At 43.9% G+C, this 27,539-nt stretch overlaps 2 protein-coding genes across 5 annotated transcripts in view; one reads left to right on the top strand and one right to left on the bottom strand.

Annotated features, from left to right (window-relative positions):
* Positions 1-27,539, top strand: part of ETV6 (ETS variant transcription factor 6) — a 165,145-nt gene that overhangs the window by 76,618 nt on the left and 60,988 nt on the right. The gene's annotated exons all lie outside the window — the stretch shown is intronic.
* On the bottom strand, positions 18,354-24,541 carry LOC140899721 (uncharacterized). The gene is made up of 2 exons (XM_073315656.1): positions 24,138-24,541; positions 18,354-21,271 (listed from the first exon to the last, which is right to left on the bottom strand). The coding sequence occupies exon 2, from the start codon at positions 20,149-20,151 to the stop codon at positions 18,562-18,564; it is 1,590 nt and encodes a 529-aa protein (XP_073171757.1). The 5' UTR covers positions 20,152-21,271; positions 24,138-24,541; the 3' UTR covers positions 18,354-18,561.

Raw genomic sequence — 27,539 nt, 5'->3', positions numbered from 1 at the left:
AAATAATAATAATAATTTTAGCTATGTAAAATATGCACTTGGGAGTGAAAAGTTACTGTGTTTGTGAAATAATGTTTAGAATTCAGCCAGTATTTCACCAGAGATGGTCTTCAAATTGGGCATTATAGTGTATGCTGTACAGTGGAGGCTCTAGGTTGAAACTGTAGGTGAGGCAGTACAACTTGCCTTCCCTGCACTTCGTGTGTGCTCTTTAGTTGAGGATGCATTAGAAAGTGCCGGATGCTTTTCTGGACCTTTTACTAAAGGCCCTCTGTTGCTTTGAAGCCTTTTAATGTAAGGTCTGATTTACACACCGTTTTTGTACTACTTTAAATACAACATCTTACAAACTGATATACTTAAATCGGTATAACCTCATAGTGTGGACACAGTAATACCAGTATAAAGGTTCTTGTTGTGGTACCTTTATCCCAGAATAACTGCGTCCACAGTAGGGGGTTGTACTGCTTTAAATCTATTGTTTCCCAAATCACTATAGCTAAAGTGGCACAAAACCTGTGGTTAGACCAGCCCTAAAGTGCACATGTGCATTGTCCTATCTGGGGCACAGGAACAGCTGTACTTTGTGGATTGTCACCTGGAGAAGCAGGGTCCATGTCTTCCTTTGTGTCTATACAGCACCTAGCATATCCTTACTATTTGAAATAATAACCATCTGTTTAATTAACAGCTCCAGCTCCAGATGCCACCTAGCATTAGGATAAAAGTAAATCTCTTTTACTTTAATTTTATTGTCTTGTTTGTGTGGGGGCAGAGGCCCAGGTTCTCTGATGGCAGAGCACTCACTGATACAGTTGTGGGGGCCACGACACAGGAAAATCTCATATCCAGAAGGAAAGCTGAGGGTGGTCCATCAGGAAGATAAATAAATACTCGGTGTGGAAAAATCCATGAAATTTTATGTTACATTGTGAACCTCCTCTGGCTTCAGGTTTAACCCAGATTAATCAAAGGATTCTGTTGATCAAAAGTTAGCTGAAGTGCTCAAACCTTTCAAGCTGATTTTATGCTTTTGCACCAAAATTGTCAGAAATAGGCAGTTTTGACACACAGACCAGGTGAAACACAGTGGTTTTGAGCAAGATCTTTTTGAGATATTGAGTTCATTCAAAACCAGTCCTTGGCAGTGCAAATGTAGCATGCCTAAATTGATACCAAAAATAAAGCAATATGGCCAAATTTCATGCTGCCTTAATCCTGGGGTCCTACAGAGAGCCAGAGAACTTACAGGAAACAGTGAACATTCCAGTAGTCACCATTGTATACACTAGTGGTCTCATCTGCACTGTCATTTCTATTTTGCTGGGAACCCAGTGACTACACTGTGGTTCTCCAATTGTACCTTGGGTGCTAGGGCAGTAGCATGAGTTTCCCCAGGCTCCTACCTTGCCCAACATGAGCTATATCTTAACTATGACAGGTGACTACGGTGTTTGTGCTGGGGAAGCTACTTACAGTAGTTGTTCCAGTGCAGACATCATGTGAGCCTATATATTCCATGTGTGTATCTTTGTGGGTGAGAGAGATCCTGAAGGGCTGTTTTAGGTGATAATTAACTCACAGACTAGAGACCATGGATAAAAGTGAAGCAGGGAATTTGCCTTTCAGCAGTTCTAACAAAAATATAAATCAATTGAAGAGGCAACAGGGCAGGTTATTTGGAGAAGGAAGGAACTGGAGAGAATGCAGCCAGCCACGTGCTGGAATTTGGGGTTCAAGAAGCAGATCTCTGGGGTGACTTAAGCCTTAGAGAACGAGGAGGAGATAAGGAGTCTCAGGGTTAAGATGCACAGGCCTCCAGAGGATCATAAATTCCCCTTATATCTTTCTTTGTTCCTTGGTATCTAATCTTTTCCTCTCAGTGTCTTGGAATATGAAATAGTATAATTAAATAGGTTCCTATTACCCAGCCATTATTGGCAATCTAAGTGGGGACGAGATCCAGTTTAATCCTAGTGCCCTGTATATAGCCCTATCTCCTCCATCCAATACATAATTTCAAGTTCAGCTCCACTTCCCCTATTGCTCAGACCCCAACCTGCAGGCATTTCGGTTTCGTTGCCTCAGTCATTCTTTTCAATTATTGTTAACTGTTACTTGTGATTTGCAATGGGAAATTAAAAACTTACTGGAAGTCTGGCAGTGCTTCTGATCCATGTTCCCTTTGCTAAGGTGCTTCATGAAATACGGTATGTTATTATTCACTTTAGCTCAGCCACCCTTGGCTCTCGGCCAATTAGTGATTCACAAGATGTCTGTGAGAATCATTTTTATAAGCTTGGCTCTTCCACCACCCCACTTTACTTAAAAATTCTCACTGTGAAAGTTTATTTTAAATAAAACCACCACATACCAAGAGCAATTGGTAGTTATACAGAACAGAAAACTGTTTCCAAAGGCCCATCTGATGAGATCTAAGATTAGATGAAGAATTTGTCTCTGATTTCCAAGTAGGGAATTTGGGGGGGAGGGACACCGTGGGGACTGCAGTTCGCCCCCTCATCCCCTGTCATTTTTCAGCAATCCCAACTGTGTGTATGTCCTGTGTATCTCTCTCCTGTAGAACAGACTCAGAAACTAATCTCCTCTGAATACTCCTGGGTGTCTGATGTGTGTGTGTGGGGGGGGGAGGGGATGAGGGGGAGTGCGCGTAAAACCAAATGCAGTGGAGTCTCTGCATGCTCATGTGAAAACAGAGCCGTTGATCCCAGCATTCCGGCTGCAGCAGCAATCCAGGGGTGTTTTCGGCGCTTGCATGCCAAAGTCTCTTCACATGTCTCTGCTCAAAGGCATGAGCTGGGCTCGCTTCTGAGGGAAATTTCCTTTTTGGGGAAGTTGCTGCAAAGGAATTTCCTGTGTGGGCAGACAGAGCTTCCTGACTTGAAGGCTTCTTGGAAGGGAAACCGTTTCATAATGAAATGACAAATTAAAGACATACCAGCCTGGTTCACTTCAAAACAGCTATTGAGAGAGCTCAGGCAGCGTACCATTATACTCCTGCGCAGAATGAAAATAAATTGCATCCTGACAGGAGTCTCTATCCTGGAGAATATCCTTCCCTCCTGCCCCGCCTCCCCACTGGTCTCACTTTCTGCCACCCCCGTTATTAGCTGCCATCCCAGCTATCTTTTACAGCCCCCTCCAAACAGCAGGTAAGTGGGTATATGGCTCAAGCTGCTCTGTTGAATATCTGTGCTGCTGCACCCCTTCCCCACAAAGCAGGCAGCCTACATCACTTGAAGCCCCATGGGGTAGTTTAAACAATTTCAGGGCCCCTTGTGAAACCATTTGATTGGCGTCTCAACTGCAAGGCCCCAAAATCTTGAATGCAACCAGCACAAAACTCTTATGCCATGGCAGCTGGTGTGGGGGGTGGAGGAGGGTGGAGGGGGAATTGGTCCCACGGAACGTTGACAAGCATGTTTATGTGATCATGAAGATAGTTATGGGGATTGCAGGTACAGATTTCCTGTTAAATAAGAGGGAAGAGAACTTTCAGTATACCCCAACAGGGGCACAATGCAGAGGCGAAGCATCCTAATTCCCCAGAGGGCTCAGGTTAGCAGCATGGAGTTTTCAGCAAGCACAAAGCAGCATGTGCTCCTGCCCCATATTGCACCAAAGTGTGACCTGTAAGCACCACGCTAGCACTGATGGTTATCCATGACCCGCAGAACCACTGTGGCTGCAAGTTTGCCAGACTGTCTGAACTGGGTCAGAGCCCTATTCCGTGAAGACTACCAGAAACCATCCTCCCTGCTCTTTTTCTTACATGCACACGTACATAGACATGCACAGAGTGACTGAACACATGCCTTCCAGTTGGGGGAAAACATTTAGATGCATTTTGCTTTACATTTCTGTGCCTCAGCTTTCCCATCTGTAGAATGGGGATGATCATAGTACCTATTTTTGTAAAGTGCTTTGCAGGCTACAGATGACAAGCTCTACGTAAGTACTCAGTAATTTTATATCCTTTGGCCAGCCTTCTCGTCTTTCTTTCCAGCCTCCCCCTTTGATTGATAATTAGAGTTGCTCTAACATTCTGTGACAGCCCCACAAAGTGTGCATACCTTATTTGGCCAGGTTGTCAAACATAGTATTTAGTGCTTTTACTCTGTGGAAGACTCCTCGCCTTTTTCCATTGCTATGAGATTCTGTTGGAGTTTCCAACATCCAAATCACTGGTGCAACATTGCCAACTCTCAGAATTCTGTTGCAGATCTTGTGCTCCTTTTATTTTTCCTTAAAGCCCCAGTTCCTTCTTGTTCATTTTTTAAAAAAAATGTTTTTAGCCCTCATGGTTGCAGAAAAAAACTTGAAAATCTGACGCAGAGCGGCTCAGAAATCAAAATGCAAATAAAAAGGAGCACAAATGTATTGTTTAAAAAACCCTCAAGAGTTTTAAACCAATCTTATAATTTGTTGGGGATCTGATTTGTGTTTTTCCAACACTTGGGATTGGCAGTTCAGCAGGTGATAGTTTAGAGTCAGGACTTTGATATCAGTTTGTCAAGAGAGATGTTTCCGCAGCAACAGTGCGTATTTGTTCATCTAGGCAATGTGAGGGATGAAGAGGAAAGTACTATAACTAGTACATTGCTTGGTGTGATTAGCGTAATGATTTACCATGCATAAAGCAATACCATGGAGGCACATCTGATAGTAAGGCCTGATCAGAACTGGTTCGCAGCAGAGAGAGAATATTACTGTTCCTGAAAGCAGAGTAGGGCCCATGATGGGAAATGCCAGCCCTGCAGCAAAAGCACAGGTGGTTAGTAGGAAAAACAGACGTTTGCAACAGTGCTTAGCCCTCTCATTCTTCCATGCTTTTAAGTATCATTAGCTCAGTGAGAAAAGAAAAACAAAAGGTTCACAACAGAAAAGTCCTCGCTAGAGCTTGGGCTTGCATTCAAATACCCTTTTCCCTGCCTGTACTGATGACAATTCTGTGTTGTGACCCACATGGCAAAATTGAGTATAGCTCTACCTGGTGTCACAGATATGCCAGTTTAGGAAGAAGGTGGCTGGGGGCCAAGAGATCAAGGAGCACTCAACAATGAGGGGTATTATAGAAGTTCCTGGTTGTTCGGGTTTTGTTTTGTTTTGTTTTTTAAATCCATATTGCAAGTCCTGTGGCATTTTGGATGCTATGATATCATTTGTAGAAGTAGGGCTTACAATGGGGATGGGCTCTCCAATATGGCACCCACACCATAAGTGTGTCTCTGTGCTATTTAAAAAGCCTTAGAGACTAAATTAATAGTATTCTCTGAAAGTGGTCCCTCTGGACAAGGTTGAAGCATACTGGTGGGGCCTTTCGTGGAAGCTTGCACTACTGCTACCCATGCTGTATTTGCTTATTATTATTGTACTTTGCAGCACCCAAATGTGTGCTCGATGCTTCACAATGCAAATACAAGGAGCAAATAAACAGAGGTTTTATGCCTTTTCTTCTGTCACCACCTTTTATAGCATTAAATTAATTATTAAAATCAACACACAAACCAGAATTTTGTTAAACTAATCTCCATGTCAAGAAATTCCATCCAAATTCCTTTAGTGTCAGCCTCTTTGTTCAAGAGAATTTGTTCTTTTCTTCTTGCACTTGACACAGTCTCAAATAGCTCTGTGATTTATCACCCCTCTTTATTCCCTTGTTAAAATCTGTTAATCTTCTCTCTCTCTCTCTTCCTTCCCCACCCACCCCCAAAAGAATACAGATCTGGTTTCTCTAAGGTTTTTGAATAAGAACAAAAGAGAATTACTTTTAATCCACTCAGACCTCAAATCCAGGTAATATCCAGAAGTAGCAGGAGGAGGAAAGCTGAGTGGGAACACAATTGTTAATCTGTATGTAGAACAGCACAGTTCCACTAAGCCTTTCATAACGGAGGTTTACATTGCTAATAAGGTGCACTCCAGGCTCACTGTTCAGTTTAACCATAGCAATTTCCAGTAAAATGCAAGGGGAGAGACTTAATTTGTGCTGGGTCCCCCACCCCTTGCTTTAAGGATATACACTGGTAGTTCTTGGCATGAAATCAAAGCAGTGCTGGAAGGAAATGCTGTAGAAAAAGGACATTAAAATCACAGCCACAGTTCTGGCCTGATAGTCTATTAGTTTTGTTCCTACTTCCCCAAAGAAAATCCAGATATGATTCCTAGTGGTCTCTCTCATGGGCAGCGCGTGGACTGCTGGGTCGGGGAGCCCGCCCTAGCCGGGACCACAGCACAGGGGAACTGGGAAGAGCGGGTCAGAGTGAGAAGCAGGAGAAGTCTGGGGACAGAGTATGGGCAGGGCCACGCCTGGCTGTTTGGGACGGCACAGCCTTCCCCAGCCTATGATACCCACTGCCCATGGTCTCTGTTGCTTTTTGGGTTGGCAGGAGCTGGGAGTTTTATACCCCACTCCTGGCAGTAATGTTTCAGTTGCTCACGCCTGACCTCTCTGATCAACTAAGAACTAGCAGCGATGGATTCTGCAAAGACTCTTGGCAATCCTTCTTATCAAAAGGATAGTAGTTGCGACACAGAGTTTTTGAGGAGGGAGGAAAACCAGGAGGCTTCTTGGAGGTTTCAGGAGGGATGCGGAACGATGCACCTGCCACCCACGTCTCCCAGTCATGTTTGTGGTTTTAAAGCCTTAGCTCCAAATTCTGCCCTACACTGCATATGATGCAACCCCATTTGAAAGGAGGGCAGAATTTGGTGGTGGGAAGGACCCATTAGGCTGTCTGACCCCATCCTGTGCCAGTGCAAAATTGTTCACTTCATTGTATGTTCCAGTGCTTTGTCCCATTTGATGGAGTTTCTATCCTTGGGAGACTGCTGTACATAGATCTCACCAGGAGGAAGGTTTGCCTGATTCAGCCTTAATTTTTCTTTGCTCAGTTCAATGTCACCCCAAACAATCTCTGCCTTCTTGGTGTTTACACATACCAAATATTTGCAGGCATCTTCTTTATTCCCCCAATATGCTGGTGGTATACATTTTCCTGCAGTGCAGAAACCATGTTTTTGAGAGCACGGCAGATTCAGAATTAAAACAGTCCAGGGTGTGTGTGTTTGTGGAGGGAAGAGGGCTTGTCTTTTGGGGAGGGAGAAGGACACTCTCAAGTAGCCAGTATTAGGATTGTTCTACAGCCCTGACTTCCAGACTGGGCTGAGAGCAACCGGTATTTTATCTAGCTGAATATGACCCTCATCATTTGAAATGCTTCCTGTTTCACCTCACTGGAACTTACAATCACAGATACGTTGCAGTAGGAACATGAACAGGAAAGACATAGAAGGAAATACGCTCTGTGTTTGACTTCCTTTTTATATCTATATGCTTGTGCGAGAGGAGTTTATTCAATTAAAAAATAAAAACTTTCTGGAGACTCCTGGAAGAACCCAGCTTTGAGTTTGGTTGATCTCTTGGGGATCCAGCGTGCAATAATACTATGCCTGAATCAGTGGAGGTTTGCATGGTGCCAGAGCTATTGCCATGACAGCATTTCAACATGGTGCCAGTGACCACTCTACGCAAGCAGGTCCAGAGCCTGAATGTGAAAACTATGGATGTGAGTTTCCTTTCTTGCACAACCCCCATCATGGGGTTTCAAGTTCTCAACCTAGCTATAGATATAAATTGCTTATTCCCATGTATGCTGCTGGAAGTAACAAGTTCGTCCAGGGAATATGAATGAATTTGAATGAATATTCCATTAAGGATGCAGGCACAGAGAAAAGGTGGATAAATATGGCACTCATGGCACACATAATTACCAATGACTAAAGCCTAGATGACACAGTAAATTAATGCGCTAGTCTTTTTTCTGTGACGACCTGGATTCAAATGTAGATTAGGGCACCAGTGAAATGAGTTGGGTAGCTGTCTTCCTAGTGCTGTCTCTAGAAGAAACATTTGTCCTCCCAGAGCTTCTACATGATTTGGGACCAGGAAAAGACTAGCACTGTAATAGCAGGGGGTGCTGAGGGTCAGAACGGAAGATTATTGCCAAAGCTGTGTAGGGGTCCAGAATTGGAACTGCACCTACTGCACCCATATCATCAGGGTTTTCCTTCTCAGTACAGTAAAGATTCAGCTCTACTTAGTTAGGGGGCCTGACAAGATGGCGGCAATACCTATAGTTGTCTGTTTTAATTGCTTTTGGTGAGGTCCTCCAGATATTTCCAGAGGAACTGAGTGGGGATGGTCTCTCTTTCTGTACTCGGACATTGGCAGCCTGTTCCTGAGCTGGCCTGTTAAAGAAACAGAATGATATTTTGTTTTGGAGGGAAATTTCCTTTCTGAGGAAGTTAGTCATACCCAATAAATAAATAAATAAATAAATAAAATGTTCTTGTTTAAATCCAGTGTGGGTAGAGGGAGTGTCCTGATTGCACATTTCCTGGGAAAAGGCCGCTGTTGACATATCACTGACTAATGAAAAATTGCCTGCTAAAGGCAGCTCCTTTCCATAAACTCATTCTGAGAAGCAGGAGTGCCTTAAAGGTACAGACCGTGGATATTTCCTCGTTTTATCTTCAAACCTTTCTGAACAGGATTATTTGTATTAATGGGTATGTCTACATTGCCAAGAAAAACTTGCAGCGCCGAGTCTGGGAGCCCGAGTCTATTGACCTTGGGCTACAGGGCTAAAAATAGATGTGTAGCTGTCCCTGCTTGGCTGGCACCTGGGTTCCGGGACCCTCCCCCATCGCTGGATTTCAGAGCCCAGGCTCCAGCCCGAAAAGGAACATCTCCACAGCAATATTTAGTCCCACAGGCTCCGAGACCCATTGCCACAAATGTTTCTTTGCAGCGTAGACATACCTGCGAACACTTGCAAGGTCAGGCCCCCTCGCTGTCAAACATTAAAAGTGTCCTGCCCGTCGTCGTGATGTGGCACTGAGCCTCGGCAGCTCAATGTCATGAGGTGGAGAACAGCAAGAAAGAAGGGAAATGCACAGGAGACACAACCAAGCTTGTGAGCAGCCCAGCCCCATTTCCCATAAAAATCAGGATGGCCCTTGAATGCTGAGGGCGACAACACTAAGACATTTGACAGTTTCTGATCTTGGATTAAACCTGTAACTTTATGTCTAGATTGGAAATCCTCGGGGGTTCAAAGTACTCCTACTGCAACATTTCCTAGCATGCTTTAATGGAGTGTCCAGAAACCTCTGGGAATGGGTCAACTGAGGCACTTTTAAATGCTACCCTGACTTTTATGTCTAAGAGAAGGGATTATGTACAACGTTTAGTTCAACCTGAAATGACTTCAGTGCCTTACTGGAAGTTAACTAAAAAACACACCCCCACAACCCCCGCCCTCTACTTCTACAGAAACCAGTCTTATTTTTCAGTCTTAGAATCATCATCATGCAATTTTTTTGACCCCAACAATATCAACAGAACACAATTATGCAAACAAGGAAGTTTCCATGGGCTGCATTGCACAATCCAGAGAGAGAGTGAGAGAGAGAGAATCTGAACTGTTAAGCAAATGGAAGGGCTGAACCCTTAGCTGCAGTGTGTGGAAGGGCTGTGTACTTGCCGCAGTTGTGGGAGTGGATGGAATAAATATATCTTTCCTCCTTCCCACTCACTGACTGTGCATCCAAGGGGGCCTGAATAGAGTCTGTAGTGGGTGTGTATTCTCAAGCCATCTGAGGTTGTTCTGTGGAGCAGTGCACAGGACCCATCACAGAACCAGAGGAGAAGAATGAAGGATAGATATTTGTGCTGCTGGACTAAGTGCTAACCCTGCGCAATGAGTCTGAAGCGCTCATAAAAGGACTCCATACTTTTCTAATTGGTCCCTCTATATTTACAGCTGACTCCGTATGTTACAGTAATTTCCAACTTCATCTCATGGCTCTCCATTTATGTTGCAACTCAGACACTTACCCTTCCCTGATCACCATCTCCCAAACTGTGTTTAGCTACAGGCCCAGACCTCCATTATCTCAGATAGCTCTGTAGTGTCACCTGCAAACTTGCAGCCCGTCCACTAATTGGAACCCCCTCTCCTCCTCAATAATGGTATGAGCTACAGTCTTTCAGTATCTTGCATGCTGACCTCTACGTATGTTCACTTAGCTCATTGGTGTGGGCTGAAGGCCCCATTCATCCTTTCAATACTGTATCTTTAATTATTGCGAAGCAGTCACATCCTATGCTGTGGAAAGGCCAGTAATTAAGACAAATAAATAACATATACCAACCTCTACCCATGCATGAATAACACTACAATTAATGTTTTGTGTATGTCCACAAGGCTGGTTCACCCACATGTGGGGCAAGGTTTCTGCAAAGTTGTTTGAGTCAAGCCTACATTGGTAAAAGCCAAGATTTATTGTATTACCTTCTGCCTTCACATACCCCAAACACCTGTACTTGCAAATTGTGTGCATTTGGCAGCGAGGGGGGATATGAGTTCCAGGAAATGAGAGGCAGCTGAAGGGGGAAAAGAGTTGTGTGTGGAGTTAGGGAATTAGCTGATAAATGTTTTCTGGAGGAGGTTGAGGAACCCACAAATTGTCCCCAGCTTGGTCTGTGGTAAAGGGAGAGATGGCATCATTCCCAGAGAGGAGGAGTTATTTCCGAAGAGCATCAGCATGAAGTAGCCTGTACTCGGCACCATGCAATGCTGGAACATGAGCAGCAAACGTCAGTTATAACTTCTGCAGGAGAAGGAAGAGTTTTTCTGAAGTCTTAGGAAATGAGTGCAAATGAGTCCATTTACCCATGAATTTTCGTCTGTTGATAATCGACTGATCAGAATTATCAGCAGAGTGAGCAGTTATGTTTTCTTTATCTGGCTCTCTAAGTGTTTAAGTGTGAGTCTCCAGGTTGTGGGAGTTTCCTCTAGACTTGCACTGTTGGTAAAACTGTCCTGTTGTGCCATATTTAACAATCTAGCGTGGTCTAGAGCCATGTTTCTCAACCTTTTTGATACCAGGGGCTGGCTTGCTGCCTTCTTAAGCTGTGTCAGAGAGATCTCAGGGACCAGCACTGGTCCACAGACTGGTTGTTGAGAAACACTGGCCCCGAGGTTGTAGAGCAGTGGCCAGGGCTCCTGGGTTTGGTAACTGGCTGTGCCACTTCCACTACAGTGTGTGACTTACCTTCCTTATCTATAAAAAGGGGGAATGGCATTTCCTTGCTCCATAGGGTTGTTGTGAGGGTAAATATATTAATGGTTGTAGCATACTTCAAAACCCTCTGAGGAAAAGTTCCACTAACGTAGACCACTAAATCCAAAGTATTAACCTCAATTCTATTTGGGGAGGAAGAGAGATCAGGGAATATGGATCAAATAGCATCAACAACCAAAAGTCTTGTTTTCTACAAGTGGCCAGTCTTTAGCGTGAAACTCGTGGAGCTGAAACCACCAGAAGTGCAGCTGGACAAAGTAAACAGTAAACAAAGCTGATATGTATGTACTGATAACTCAGTGAAGCACAATGAGTGGACAAAAATTAAGATTCCCTTCTCCCCCTTTGCTTTTCTCTTTTAGTGGAATCAGGGTTTTGATTTTCATTTTCATGTTCTTGTAGCTATATTATGGTTGCGTGTTTAATTCTTTTCAACACCCTGCTGCAGAATAGTCATTAGGAACTGTTTAAACTGACAGGTGATGGCTGCTTTTTGGAAATGTTTGGACTCAATTACTGTAAATTTAAAACTTTTTTTTGGTAGTGGCGGTGGCGATAACGACAAGGAGAGGGTGCAGGGAACTTGAGAGGGAGATGCTCCGACTCTGTTTCCTGTGTGGGATTTTGCTGTAGGTTTCTCTTCAGACACTTGAGAATAATTCCAGATTGCACATTTCCCAGAGCATTCTTTAAAAATAAAATGCAGTAATTTTTAATTCATCCTAAAAGACATTGACTGTCTATATCTGATATAAAACACGATGCCTGAGTCTGATTTCACACTGGTATAAACTGGGAGTAAATTAATGGAGATGAACCAGTGTGAAACTAGTGTAAGGGAATGGAGGATTAGGTCCATATATTTTAGTCCATTTCTACAGTATGCATATATACTGTCTGTTTTCTTTTACAAGTCCTGGCATCTATTATATTTAATTATTTCCTCTCGTGGCTTTAAATTGAGACCAGTTTCAAAACCTGGGAGGCTTCCATTAATTGCTTTCCCCTGTGTAAAGGTGTGGCTATTTAATGAAAGCTGCTTCTCTTGAAAACTATTGGAGATTTTTTTCACCTTTAGGTTGCCAGTTTAAACCAAGCCTGGGCTAGTGGTGACTGAAAGTTGTTCCCACTTGATGGCTGTTTGGTGGTCTAAGAGGAAGGAATTTGGAGGACTCAGTCCAATTCTGGGTACATGAGTGTCCATGTTACATACAATGATAGTTGATCATAATAAGTGGAAGGCAGTTAATGTCTTTCATTCTTCAGTGTTCCCAAGAGCTTCAGGGGAGTTATTCCAGAACAATTACTCCTGATTAACTATTCCATTGAGTGACATTGCTAGTGTTGGTGCAGTAGAGGGGTTTTAGAAGATCCTGTACTTCATCACATCCCAGGTGTACTGTAAGACAGTTAATGTGTCGAGTGTGGAATTTCTTTACAGAATAAATAAGGAAAATAGATGGGAAAATACCCATTGCATTGGAGGAATTGTTCCAAAGAGTTTATCCATGTCCTTCAATGGTGATTTTCTAATACAGCCATTATCCATGACAGTAAGGAACTTTGGCTGAATGAGCCACAGTTGCACAAGCTGAAGTTGCCTCTTGACAGCTTTATCTGACTCATCACATTTTTTGCATGCGATTTAAACCAGTTTTAGATACTGGAATCCTTATAACTTAGTCCTGTGAATCAGTTCCCTCTTTCTCTGTTTTTGTTCTTCCATTAGTGTAGGCTCTTTTCTCCGAGTACCTCAAACTAGCAGTTTCCCCAAACCCAACATAATGGTCTAGCAGATAGAATACAAACTTTGTGTAAATGTCATTTTTCATCCCACTCATCTGGATGAATCTTGTTGGGACAGGTTGGCTCAGGGGTTTGTTAATGGGATTTGTTTGGAGTCCAGCTCATGCTAGCAGTAACCATAAGTAGCTAATATCAGATTGTGCTTTGGTGGTTTCTCTTAAGTGAACTGTCTCAGTCTAGTATTTTGTGAATCGGTGTCCACATCGCAAAACCCACCATCACCAATATCGTTAATGGACATCCCAGCAGAAGGATGGAATGGCCATGGAGAATGAAATAGCTTCTTATCCCTAGAAATGGCTTCTCCAGGTTGGAGATGAAGCTCATTGACAGGACAGGGCTGGGTAAGCTGGTTCTGCTGTTGCCCATGCTGTGCCTTTTCTAGGCATAGGCCAATCATTGTGTTCTCCAGGTCTGTCATTCTATGCCTTCCCACAGCTCTAATTTTTTTTTACCAATATGAACATGGAAAGGGAAATGATGGAGAAAACTATGCTGCAGGGATAGGGCTGGCGAAGATGGCAGAAAGGTGAGAAGAACCCACCTCTCTGCATAACCAATCAAATTATTATACACACACACACTCTCTCTCTCTGTGTTCTGCCCCCCCATCCTCCCCTCCATGAAGACTTTAATTGTTGTTAAAATGATAATAAGAAAACATTTACAGTGAGTCCAGCCATCATCTATGATATAATTCTCTCTAGCAGAGCAACAGGCTCTTCAACAAGTAACCTTTAAGAGAATAACCCTCTCCTATGAATAAATTGTTTGGTGTACCTAAGACAGTTTGTCTGACATTATTTTCACAGGATTAAGGACCTCACAACAGGTTAATTGTCTGTAGCTGGCACACTGATGATATTAACGCATTGGTACTGCTCTGAGTTGCTGACAAAATAACATTTGTGATCATTTGCTAACCTAGTCTTTGGATTGACTGATAGTCATAGCTAGGGCCCTACCAAATTCACAGCCATGAAATCTGGTCTCCCCCTTTGAAATCCAGTCTTCTGTATACCTTTACCTTATATTATACAGATTTCATTGGGGAGAGTCCAGTGTTTCTCAAACTGGGGGTCCCGACACAAAAGAGGGCCAGCGGGAGGGGAGGAAGGGGGAAATCACAGTATTGCCACCCTTACTTCTGCTCTGCCTTCAGAGCTGGGTGGCCAGAGAGCGGGGGCTGCTGGCCAGGAGCCCAGCTCTGAAGGCAGCACCCCACTAGCAGCAGTACATAAGTAAGGGTGGCAACACCATCCCATGCCACCCTTACTTCTGTGCTGCTGCCTTCAGAGTTAGGTCAGGACCCTCACAGTTACAACATCATGGAATTTCAGATTTAAATATCTGAAATCATGAAATTTACAATTTTTAAAATCCTATGACTGTGAAATTGAGCAAAATGGACTGTGGATTTGGTAGGGCGCTAGTAAGAGCATTGTATTGCTATGGTGACTTTCCTGTAAAGAGCCCAAAACTCTGTACACACATCAGTAGATTACAAAAAAAAGGAAAACCCAAACAACCCTACCTCCCAACAACTGTTCAGTAGGTAGTGCTAATATGACTGCTACCCATTTTGTAGAGGGAGAAACTAAGGCATGGAGAGGTTAAGTGACTTACCTAAGCTCACACAGCAAGTCAGTGAGAGTGCTGGACCCCGGAAAACCCAAGAGTCTTCATAACAAGTGGTGAGGACACCCACTACAGTCTTGTAGGACAGAACCATATTCCAACACACATCCCAAGAAATTAGCAGATAGACAATATTTCAAAGTGATCTCTCATCTCTCAATGATTGATTTATGGACATAAAGCCTCTTCCTCACAGGTGGAGGAATCATGGGGAGAAAAAGAGAGAGGGCGAGGACTCAGCATGTATTTCCTTTTACAGAGGCTGCCAAGCCCAATTTCCAGTTTTGGAAGGCTGTGTGGGGTAAGGGGACCTGTGCAGATCACAGTTTCTCAAAACTTGATCTTGATCTCCAGTCTAGATAACAGATGCCTGTATACAGGCAAACTAGACTATGTTCTCTTTTTCATCTCTAAGGACCTTGGGTTTTAATTCTTTCTGTTCTTGGATGCACAAAAAAGGAAACCAAATGTGAAGGAATACTAATACAGTATCAAACCTCATCAAAAGAATAATAAAGTGAGCAGCTCAGGAAAATGAGACAATTTCACTTATTTAGAAGCGTGATCGGGGATCAACAGCCGTCAAGTGGGAATAAACTCCACATCACCAATCTGCCATAGCATGTATCTGGGCAGTGTGTATTCTTATTTGTATAGCATCGAAGAAATGCTAGGGTGCATTATTCAGATGATGTCCTTGCTCACAGCATACCAAGCAAATGTGTCTGTGTACACTTGTGTGGTGCATATAGAAAAGGGGATTTGTGATTTGTGTAGGTGGGTTCTGTGCATGCACATTTAACCATCCTCCACTATGGGCTGTCACCATCGGCAGGGCTTTTGAGCTGGGTCCTTCAGTTCTGAAGGCACACACCTCTACCTCTTGAGCTAAAGGAGAACTCCATTAGCTGCTAGTGATATTAGGCACTTACCTCCTTGTGGCCCGGCCACTAGAGGAGGACTCACTCAGCTAGCATACTCCCCTCGTCAGGAAAAGCTCTTTGTAAGAATCTGAAGCCCACAGGTGGGACTGCAGATGCCCATATACGTCACCATTTTGTAATAATTCCCACCAAAAGCATAGGTCTTTGCAACACTAAGCCAAAGGAGTAACTCTTTTAGCTCCAGCTGATGACTCATGCATATGTGTGGTGTGGGAGGTTGTATTATTTGTGTGTGTTTTGGGCCAGGGTTTAATGGGGGGTTTGTCTATTCTCTGTGTTTGAAGAGTGAGTGTATGTTAACTTTTAGACAGCTGCCCATCCTGGTTTGGGGTGAGAAGTAAGACTTAAATTACATAGGGGAACTCATCTCCTCATAAGTTCCTTAGGATGGGCTCTTTGTGGCACAGTCCTCACTCTGCTCTACAGCTGGTGCATAGGGAGGACTGGGCCAACAATGGGAAGGAGAAGGACAGGAGGATGTTCATCATTCTCCCTGAACCCACCTGACACTGTATTTAACTCTCAGCACAGTCCCTCCGCACTGTAGAATCCTCCCTTCATACTGGTATCAGGACTGAGGAGTGCCTTGGAGCAGGGGGCTCCGGAGTTAATACAGAGGCACAAGGCCTCTGTGAAGATGACTGTGGCCTTTTGTGGATCCCTTCAAAACTCGGGGGATGTAGATTGGTAGGACAGAACCCTGTCCATTCCGTATCTGCGGGAGGAGCCAGGACAAACCCCCATTCAACCCCTCTTCCATGCCCTCTGGCAGAATGCTTTGGGGAGAGGCTGCGAGGGGAACCCCTGGTATCACTCCCGAACCGTCAGTCACTTGCTGTTGGTTTTCTGAAGGAGGGAATGCAATGATGGGAGTAGTCCCTGCTCTTCTGGATTACTGCAACTGACTCTGAGGTTGTTACCACTACAAAACTCCTGGTTAGATCCACAGCACCTATTAAACACATCTCAGCTTTTGTTCCAGCTCTGCATTCAGGAGGCTGCTTATAATAATTAATGAAAATCTTTTACTGCCAGTTCTTGTCCCTTTCAACTGTGAGAACTGCTACCTGCCATGTGCACTCTCCAGTTAGGCACAGGACCCTATCTCCTTACCAATAAGCTCTTTATTTATTGGTTGTCTTTTGGCAGGTTTCTCTGCTACTGGTAAATACCTGCGAGGGTTATGTAGTGATGAATGTCACAGCAGGCCTGAGAGGCAGCTAGCTATGTTTGACACAGCAAAGGGGTTTATTCTCAGTTCACAGCTGGACTGTTTGGTTATTGAGTTCTTTCAGGGCATTTGGGAGTATGTCTACACAGCAAAAAAAGAATCACGACAGAGAGTCTCAGAGCACAGGTTAACTGACTTGGGCTTGTGGGGCTAAAAATAGCAGTGTAGATGCTCAGGCTGGAGCCTGGGTTCTGTAACCCAGTGAAGGGGGAGAGTCTCAGAGTCCAGGCTCCAGCCTAATTGGGAACATCTCCACTGCTATTTTTACCCCTGCAGGACAAGGCCAATTCAGTTGACCCAGGTTCTGAGACTTGCTGCTGAGTGGGTTTTTAATGTGTCGAAGGTACCTTGGTTTGCATGTGTACATTGGTGCTGTCAATTATTTGTGACCAGCAGCTGAAAGTTATTACTGCCCACAGTAGTTCCCAAAAGATAGATTGTGAACAATCAGAGGTCATCATCCACCGTATACGGTACATACCATATGTCATATAATGGCATGCCCACTTCAAAAATTGCCACTACACACATGGTCTCTCTCTCTCTCTCTCTGTATTTATTTGTAGCTGGATCTGTTTGAGTGTGTACTTAAAATTGGGTGAATATATATGCCTCACTGTCTGAGAATGGGAGAGGACGATAGAGAGCTGCCAATGAGGAAATAGTGTCTGAAAGTTAGAAGAGTGGAAATAGTGAGAAGCCAGGCACATTTTTAGAAAGACGCAATGGGGAAAACAAAATCCTATTGGAAATCTAAACAGCCCTGAGAATTTTGGAACAAAGCATGGAAACTCACCTCAGGTACTTCCATATGTACAAATGATCTGTGTACCCAGCTCCAAATCCTGTATAGATCATGTAGTACCCAAGGCAGATTGTTCAGAATGAATTGCAGCTAGGTTAACTCTTGCAGCATATTGTAAATCCCTTTACGGCCTCAGTGATTTGCAAATATCTGGCCTGGAGAAAATTCTATGGAGAAATTTACATCTCAAAAGGATAAAGATGTATTATGCTTTGTTCTATGAGATCCATTTACTTTACAGGCTAAAGACAATCCTTTAGCTGTAAAACTAGCCTGGTTGAACTGTTTTGATCACGACTGACCTGATATAAAGTTTGATATTAGGATGTAACATTTTTGTTGGTAGTACACGGACAGCTATTGTTAGTTCTTATTCTCTCAGGCATGTGCATGCCAAAGGCTAGACCTTGAGAAAAGTTTATAATAAGGAATCTCTCTGCACCCCATGCTATTTGATGGCTATCCTTGTTCTGCTTTGAGAATAAAATAAAGAAATTAAAGAATCTAGATGGTGGCAAGTGCTGCGGACTGAATTGGATTTTAGTATTGGAAGTTTCAGAGTAACAGCCGTGTTAGTCTGTATTCGCAAAAAGAAAAGGAGTACTTGTGGCACCTTAGAGACTAACCAATTTATTAGAGCATAAGCTTTCATGAGCTACAGCTCACTTCCTCAGATGCATATCGTGGAAACTGCAGCAGGCTTTATATATACACAGAGAATATGAAACAATACCTCCTCCCACCCCACTGTCCTGCTGGTAATAGCTTATCTAAAGTGATCATCAGGTGGGCCATTTCCAGCACAAATCCAGGTTTTCTCACATCCCCCCCACCCCCATACACACACAAACTCACTCTCCTGCTGGTAATAGCTCATCCAAACTGACCACTCTTCAAGTTTAAATCCAAGTTAAACCAGAACATCTGGGGGGGGGGGGGGGTAGGAAAAAACAAGAGGAAACAGGCTACCTTGCATAATGACTTAGCCACTCCCAGTCTCTATTTAAGCCTAAATTAATAGTATCCAATTTGCAAATGAATTCCAATTCAGCAGTTTCTCGCTGGAGTCTGGATTTGAAGTTTTTTTGTTTTAAGATAGCGACCTTCATGTCTGTGATTGCGTGACCAGAGAGATTGAAGTGTTCTCCGACTGGTTTATGAATGTTATAATTCTTGACATCTGATTTGTGACCATTTATTCTTTTACGTAGAGACTGTCCAGTTTGACCAATGTATATGGCAGAGGGGCATTGCTGGCACATGATGGCATATATCACATTGGTGGATGTGCAGGTGAACGAGCCTCTGATAGTGTGGCTGATGTTATTAGGCCCTGTGATGGTGTCCCCTGAATAGATATGTGGGCACAATTGGCAACGGGCTTTGTTGCAAGGATAAGTTCCTGGGTTAGTGGTTCTGTTGTGTAGTATGTGGTTGTTGGTGAGTATTTGCTTCAGGTTGCGGGGCTGTCTGTAGGCAAGGACTGGCCTGTCTCCCAAGATTTGTGAGAGTGTTGGGTCATCCTTTAGGATAGGTTGTAGATCCTTAATAATGCGTTGGAGGGGTTTTAGTTGGGGGCTGAAGGTGACGGCTAGTGGCGTTCTGTTATTTTCTTTGTTAGGCCTGTCCTGTAGTAGGTAACTTCTGGGAACTCTTCTGGCTCTATCAATCCGTTTCTTTACTTCTGCAGGTGGGTATTGTAGTTGTAAGAAAGCTTGACAGAGATCTTGTAGGTGTTTGTCTCTGTCTGAGGGGTTGGAGCAAATGCGGTTGTATCGCAGAGCTTGGCTGTAGACGATGGATCGTGTGGTGTGGTCAGGGTGAAAGCTGGAGGCATGCAGGTAGGAATAGCGGTCAGTAGGTTTCCGGTATAGGGTGGTGTTTATGTGACCATTGTTTATTAGCACTGTAGTGTCCAGGAAGTGGATCTCTTGTGTGGACTGAACCAGGCTGAGGTTGGTGGTGGGATGGAAATTGTTGAAATCATGGTGGAATTCCTCAAGGGCTTCTTTTCCATGGGTCCAGATGATGAAGATGTCATCAATATAGCGCAAGTAGAGTAGGGGCTTTAGGGGACGAGAGCTGAGGAAGCGTTGTTCTAAATCAGCCATAAAAATGTTGGCATACTGTGGGGCCATGCGGGTACACATAGCAGTGCCGCTGATCTGAAGGTATACATTGTCCCCAAATGTGAAGTAGTTATGGGTAAGGACAAAGTCACAAAGTTCAGCTACCAGGTTAGCCGTGACATTATCGGGGATAGTGTTCTTGACGGCTTGTAGTCCATCTTTGTGTGGAATGTTGGTGTAGAGGGCTTCTACATCCATAGTGGCCAGGATGGTGTTATCAGGAAGATCACCGATGGATTGAAGTTTCCTCAGGAAGTCAGTGGTGTCTCGAAGGTAGCTGGGAGTGCTGGTAGCGTAGGGCCTGAGGAGGGAGTCTACATAGCCAGACAATCCTGCTGTCAGGGTGCCAATGCCTGAGATGATGGGGCGCCCAGGATTTCCAGGTTTATGGATCTTGGGTTTGGAAGTGAATTTCATAACAGTCATGAAATTCCATGCATTTGCTGAAATATTTCAAAGCCTGGTTTATGGAATATTATCTTTTCCTTTTGTTCTCCTAATTCAGTTCAGTTCTTTCAAAAGACACTCTTTCTAAGATGCAGCCAGGGAGCTCTAACTGTCCAACTGCCATTTAAGAAAAACTCTAGGGTTTTTGGAGTTTTTTTAAAGAAAAAGTAGCTTCTGATAACAGCTTTCAAGGACAATGGGTGCAATTTAGAGAGGTACGGAGGTGCCTAAAGATGCAAATAGATACCTAGTGGAATTTTCAGAAGTGTCTAAGCAGGTTAGGTGCCTAATCTGCATTAGCACTATTGAAAATCCCACTGGTTTCTATGGTGTCTTTAGGCGCTTAAATACCTTTGAAAATTGGACCGAATGTTTACATGATTTTTCATACGTTTAACCCCTTGGAAGCTTGAAGCAACAATCTATTCCCCTACTGAAATTTTGTTAGCTTAATTGTGTTCATGAACATGGATTTATTATTGTAGGGTTTTGATGATAGTGGTGTGTGGCTGGTGTTAATATAGCAAAAACTCATTGAAGTATTTCTTCTTGAGTCAAATTTGTGTATAGGGTACCATGCTGCTCTCATACCAGTATAAATCAGATGTAACTCTATTTAAGTTAATAATCAAGTTTAAACTGGTATAGATCAGGATCAGGCCCAAAAATAATTACATGGGCTTTGCAAAGAGGTATAAGAATTCGGAGAAGAGATGTAAGAAATATATTGAGTGGGATCTTGGAAAAAGTATGTTCTGTATATATCATACATTTTTTATGTCTGAATAATGTTTAAGATAATAGACCATAAATTCAGCTCCACTGGTATTTATTTTCCTTTGAGACAGAGACTACTTTAGTCATGCTTGTTGCCCCGACCATAACTGCTTTCTCTGAGGCTGTGTTTGCTTTTGCTCTGTCCGTTTCTTGTTGTTCTTACTTAAGAACAGATATTTGCCAAAACAAATGTATGTGAGTGATAAAAGCCAAGAGGAATGTCTGTTGGACCACAGGAAATTTCCTGTGCAGGAAGAGATCTTGGGAACTTCCTGTGGAGGAGTGCATTATGGGACTGTTGGCAGAAGTCCCTTTACCACAGCTGCAGTTAACCAGAAAAGGATAGAAAATAGTCAGCATCAGCCATTTGCAGTCATATAACTTGAGAGAGAGGAGTCTGAATTGAAAAAAAAAAAGTCTACTGCATGAGCAAACATTAAATCAAAGTTGTGGGTTTGTAGATGAATACGTTCATGCACAGGAATTGAGCAAATAAAAATGGTACATAGTTACAGCTGGAAATTACATGGGGGAGAAAGCAAGGCTTTTTTTTTCTAAAGTAGCTGAGGGCTTCCCTTACTCTCCCCTGAAACTCCATGTCAAACCCCTATTTTTCTGGTTTACTTCTGACTCTGAAAGATCTGGTTCCCAATTACTGTGGCTCTGGGTGAGAATGCTGCATATAACTCTCTTTGCAGTTTAGTGCTGCTCCTTGAAGCTGGAGGGGGGATACTTAGTAAGATGATCACATGTCCCTAAGAACCAGGTATATCCCTATTTCCTGATCCTCTCCCAGCAGACTAGTCAGTTTTACAAAAAATGTTTTTTCCTCTTGGGTTTTCTAAACCAACTGAGACTGGTCCCCTGCCAGAGCTATTGGCTACATGTGCTAGTATACTTAAGAGCAGGTTGGGTGAGAGTACCTGCCTTCCATCAGGCCTGTCACCTGTCCAGGGTTCTCTACTCAGTGTCCTCGTCCAGTTCCCTTCATTTGATCCTTTGACCACACTCCTGTCCCTGTTATTTATTAGTTGTCCCCTGTATTTATTTGATTTCCAGGTCCTGTGGATCCCCCTCTTAGGCTGGGGGGGGATCCTTTAACAGTGGGCGGGCTTTGCCTGCCCACTTCCTGGATCCCAATAAGATCAGGCCTGTCACATGTTGATACCAGATCTTCTTCGTGCATGTGGCTTCCCAGTGAATTCCCCAGCCAGTGTCACAAGAGATCCTGAATTAGCCATATCCCACATGTACAGTCAAATTCACCTAGTGCCAGAGACTCGTGTCTACCCTAGAGAGCTCATAGCGGCACATCTGCACCGATTTAGCTGTGCCACTGTAAGATCTTCTGTGCAGCTGCTCCATGCAATCCACATAATTAAATCTCCCCCAATGAGCGGCAGTAGCTACGTTGGTGGAAAAGCATCTCCCACCAACATAGTGCTGTCCACACCGGGGCGTCTGTCTGTGTAACTTATGTTGCTCAGAGGGAGGGGGGTTCACAGCCCTGAGCAGCATAAGTTATACTGACAAAAGTGCTAGTGTAGACATGGCCAGTGCTACAAGTGGAGAGTCTGTAGGTAGTTCTGTGTTTCTAGCATCGGCTGATATGTGTCTTGGACTGGATTGCAGGGTACAGGAAGACTGGTTCGGGAGAGCTGAGGAATGACAAAAAGCTGAGGAGGAATAAGAGACTGAGATAAAGTGTAGAAGAAAAAGTGCTGAGGTGATAGGATGATGAGACTGAAGGGAGGTAGATGGAAGGAACATCAGAGAAGGGTCAAGCAGAGGAGAGAGTGAGGGAAAAGGAGAGATGACAAAAGTATGGTCATTTATTAGAAGAGAAAACCCAAGAAGGGTTTATTTATTTTTCTTAACAGTATGTGCAAGGCAGGATCACATCCTAAATTAGGTAAACAAAAGAGTGTAGACACATAGGATGAGATTTTCAAAGACACCAATGGCATCTGGGTGTCTAACTCCCATTGAAAGTCCATGGGAGTTAGGTGCCTACCTGTAATTGGTGACTTTCAGAAGGTACCCCGTAATACACATGGGATGAGATTTTCAAAGGAGCCTAAGGGACTTAGGTGATCAAATCCCATCATTTTTACCCAGGGAACGAGTATAATGTAGGACGCAACAAAGCAGAGCCACCCCACACAGCACCATGCCAATGTGTCTCATCCCTGGACGATGATAGTACATTCTTCATGCTCATCCAGTCATTGGCCTCTGTCAAGGTTCCTTCCCCACTCTGAACTCTAGGGTACAGATGTGGGGACCTGCATGAAAGACCCCCTAAGCTTATTCTTACCAGCTTAGGTTAAAAACTTCCTCGAGGTACAAACTTTGCCTTGTACTTGAACCCTATGTTGCCACCACCAAGCGTGTTAAACAAAGAACAGGGAAAGAGCCAACTTGGATATGTCTTCCCCCCAAGCCCTACACTCCCTTTCCTGGGGAAGGCTTGATAAAAATCCTCACCAATTTGTACAGGTGAACACAGACCCAAAACCTTGGATCTTAAGAACAATTAAAAAACAATCAGGTTCTTAAAAGAAGAGTTTTAATTAAAGAAAAGGTAAAAGAATCACCTCTGTAAAATCAGGATGGTAAATACCTTACAGGGTAATTAGATTCAAAACATAGAGAATCCCTCTAGGCAAAACCTTAAGTTACAAAAAGACACAAAAACAGGAATATACATTCCATGCAGCACAGCTATTTTACCAGCCATTAAACAAAAGAAATCTAATGCATTTTAGCTAGATTACTTACTAACTTTTTACAGGAGTTCTGACCTGCATTCCTGATCTGTTCCCGGCAAAAGCATCACACAGACCGACAGACCCTTTGTTCCCCCCCTCCAGCTTTGAAAGTATCTTGTCTCCTCATTTGTCATTGTGGTCAGGTGCCAGCAAGGTTATCGTAGCTTCTTAACCCTTTACAGGTGAAAGGGTTTTGCCTCTGGCCATGAGGGATTTTATAGGACAGAAAGGTGGTTACCCTTCCCTTTATATTTATGACAGCCTCTCTGGGGAAACTGCCCCTACAGGCAAATATGGTTTTTTTGGTGCTGTATCTATCAATGTATTAGAAACTGGACAGAAGCTATTAACTCAGTAAGCATCAGACAATAATAACACTTGACCATTATCATTCTGGGCTGGATTCAAGGCACTGACCTAAAAGTAAAGGGCTCTGCATTCAGTTACCAGCTTTCCGAGCCATCCAACACCCCCAGCTCTCAAACCCAGAGGTTCTTCTGATGAAGTTCTTGCTCCTGTGGACCAAAGTGTTACGTGTTCCTACGCCCAAAGTCTGCCCATGCTGCTTCAGCTTTTCTCTTGCAGTTTTTGCTGTACCAAGACTCTTTGTTTGCTTGATAAGTGCTTCCCCACAGGAAATTTCCTGTGGTGGAAAACTCTGGGGAAACTTCCTGTCAGATGAGGTGCTGCAGGGGACAGATAATAAGAGACACTCCAACCCCCAAACCGCAGCAGCTGAGGAGGCGTTGTCACATACCACTTTCTTTAAGAGTAGGATGGAACGCAGGAAGAGCTGTGAGCTCTAACTGTCCGGACAGTAGAAGTGTTCACTTGAAACCAGTGACTGCAGCTTTGGCTGATGAAATTTGCATAAAGACCAATCATTGTGTGTAATTAAACTTCCTGCCTGTGTAACACAAATTCCCTGTAAAGTATAGAATCATTTGACTTGCAAGGGACTTCGGGGTGGGGGGGTCATTAAGGTCAGTGTTTCTCAATTCCTGGGGCAAGATAGATAGGTGCTTTGAATACCACAGGCTAAGAACCAAGCAAGGTTCTAGGGCTCAGAATGAGTGCAGGAAGACCAAGCTATCTCATCTCTCCTCTTACTCCACATCACACAATGCCTCTGGCAGCTCCAGGAAGAACCGTGCCCTATTAGAACTTTGCATATAGCCTTATATTTGTGCTAAAGATCAAGCTGCTGCTGTCATGTCCTTAAGTCAGTGATGAGAAGCTGCTTCTGGCAGCTCTAGGAGCCCCTAGAGAAGTTCCCTCTAACTTATTGGGAAGCACCTCTCATCCGGAGAGGAAAGAGTAAGTGAGGAAGGTTGGTTTTGTGGTGATCAGGAGATCTGGATTAAATGTTTGGCTCTGCATACGACCTTGGGCAAGTCTGCGAGCCCAAGTCAAAAGGGGTTATTGGCCTGAGTCAGACTAATTTCTGTGTGGATGGAACAGGGGCTTGGGCTGGAGTAGGAGCCAGTGTTTAGTGTGCTGTGCAGACATACTCTCAGTTTTTCTGTGCCGCTATCTGTAAAACAAGGATGATAGTATTTCCTCCCCCCGCCATATTTCTTGTCTGTCTAGACTGAAAGCACTTGATAGCAGGGACTGTCTCCTACTACAAATATGTTTTTGTATCTTATTAGCGAGGCTGGTAGCACTGCCTATTATTAAAGTTGCCTGATATTTTCCATTATATTACCTTGTTTTCATTTGCTTATAACTTTGTCAGATATTAACCATTTGGGCTGAAATTTTCCATGCTAAGTGTCTGCCTCAGACTGAATTTTTATTTCAAAATTTTGAGTCAATATAGTTCAGGTGTATCTGAGAATGAAGTTAGGGAAAAATACACTATTTTGTCCATATTAAGACATTCCTTTCTTTGAAAAGATTTAGCACCTGCATGCTTTGGAACAGGGATTCAAACTTTTGCAGGGGTGTGGTCTTTGTATCAGAGATGTGCCTTTTACCATCCCCATGAAAATCTGCCCGAATTCAGCCAAGTTGTAGGTCTTTAAAAACTCATAATTTGCATGTGTTCAGTAGAGACTTAGATTGTAGCAGCTAAATTCCCTGAAGATTCCATCCTCACTTAGCATGCTGCAGCCCAGAGCCCTGCCATTGTACCTCTGGGCTTCTGTGGGCTCTGCCAAGTCTGGGTCTGGGCATCTGAACTGATAGCAGGGAGCCTGTGTCTGATGTGCCTTCAATGGTGCCTCTTTGGGCCTCAGGCAGTGTGAAGGAGTAACATGCCTGATTTGAATGCAACAGCCAGACCTCTGGGGATGGTAGATTGGGAGAAGGACCTGCGTGGGGGGCAAAGGAGGAGAAACTGGAGGCTTGCAGGGGGAGGAGAAGAGAGGGAAACTGGGAATGAAAATTTAAGTGAGAGCAAAACTGGCACTGGCTGGCCCAGGAGACGGGACTGAAAAAGAATGGGGAAGAAGAAGGAAGATGATGAGCGTGGAAGACAGAGCTGACAGAGAGCTGCGGTGCAGGGGGGTGAGTAATGGGACTGGCTGGGCAAAGACCCTGGAAAAAAGAGCTGGTGAAGCGGGTAGGGCACTGAGATTAGACAAGGAGTTTAGGGAGGGAGATTGGGGCTGGGAGCTAGTGGGAATGTAGACAGAGGATGAGGGTTGGAGGGACTGGAGGCCAGGACAGAGGGGACAGACAGATCAGATGAGAAGCTGGAGGAAGAGGGGAACTCGGAATGGCTGGGGAATGAAATTGGAACTTGGATAAGAAGTTTAAGGAGTGGAGAGTGGGACTGGGTAGGTGAGGAAAATGGGACTGAGCCAAGGAACTAGGAGGGGGGAAGAGACAGGGCTGTGACAGGTTGGAGGGGCTGGGGCAGAAGGAGTCTTACTTGGGGAGAAAGGGCAGAAGAGTCTGGGCTCACTGGAGCACACTCCCTTCCAGTGCTTGGAATGGAACCCAAGATTCCTGAGTCTCACCATTCCTCTGCTGTCAGCAAATATCTGTGAAACCCCCTGGCAAAGTGTCCCACACTAGTGCTGATCCACATAGAAGATGACAACCTACTACTGCCATCAGTTTCTCTCTTAGCTTGAGTGGCAGAGGTCTGTGTAGTGGATCCACCCTGATGATGACTCATGGGTGTCAATATGCCATATGACAGAATTTCTGTTTTTTCAGGGATTTTTTTTTAATAACACAGGAAATTAACCACACACACAAAACCCCTACATTGAAAGTTATTAAGATTGCAAAGTCAAACACCCAAAAGTCAGGAAATGCCAGAAATAAGGTAGCCTGTGCAACTTTAATTCCCCTCCCCTCCCCCTGTGCTTATGCATCATGATACAGTCTTTAATCACATGTTCAATATGATTTTTTCCATAGGACCCCTGCCTCATTCAGTGCCTTGTGATTTGGAAATATTACATCTTATAGAATCATAGATATGTAGAGCTGGAAGGGACCTTGAAAAGTCATCAAGTCCAGCCCCTTGTGCTCAGGCAGGATGAAGTAAACATAGACCATCCCTGACAGGCATTTTTCTAACTTGTTCTTTAAAACCTCCAGTGATGGGGATTCCACAGCCTCCCTTGGAAACCTAGTCCAGAGCTTAACTACCCTTAGAGTTAGAACATTTTTCCTAATATCTAACCTAAATCTCCCCTGCTGCAGAATAAGCCCATTACTTCTTACCCTGCCTTTAAAGGACATGGAGAACAATCCATCTTGACATGATCTTCAGTACCAGCACCATTACCTCCTCACACATTGCAATAACACTTGATGTGCAGATTGAAACAGGGAGCCTGATCCAGCTCCCACTGAAAT

The sequence above is a fragment of the Lepidochelys kempii genome, chromosome 1 (genome assembly GCF_965140265.1).
Source record: "Lepidochelys kempii isolate rLepKem1 chromosome 1, rLepKem1.hap2, whole genome shotgun sequence".
Classification (NCBI taxonomy): domain Eukaryota; kingdom Metazoa; phylum Chordata; order Testudines; family Cheloniidae; genus Lepidochelys; species Lepidochelys kempii.
The sequence above is the reverse complement of the archived record's forward strand: the minus strand, read 5'-3'. Positions and strand labels throughout refer to the sequence as shown.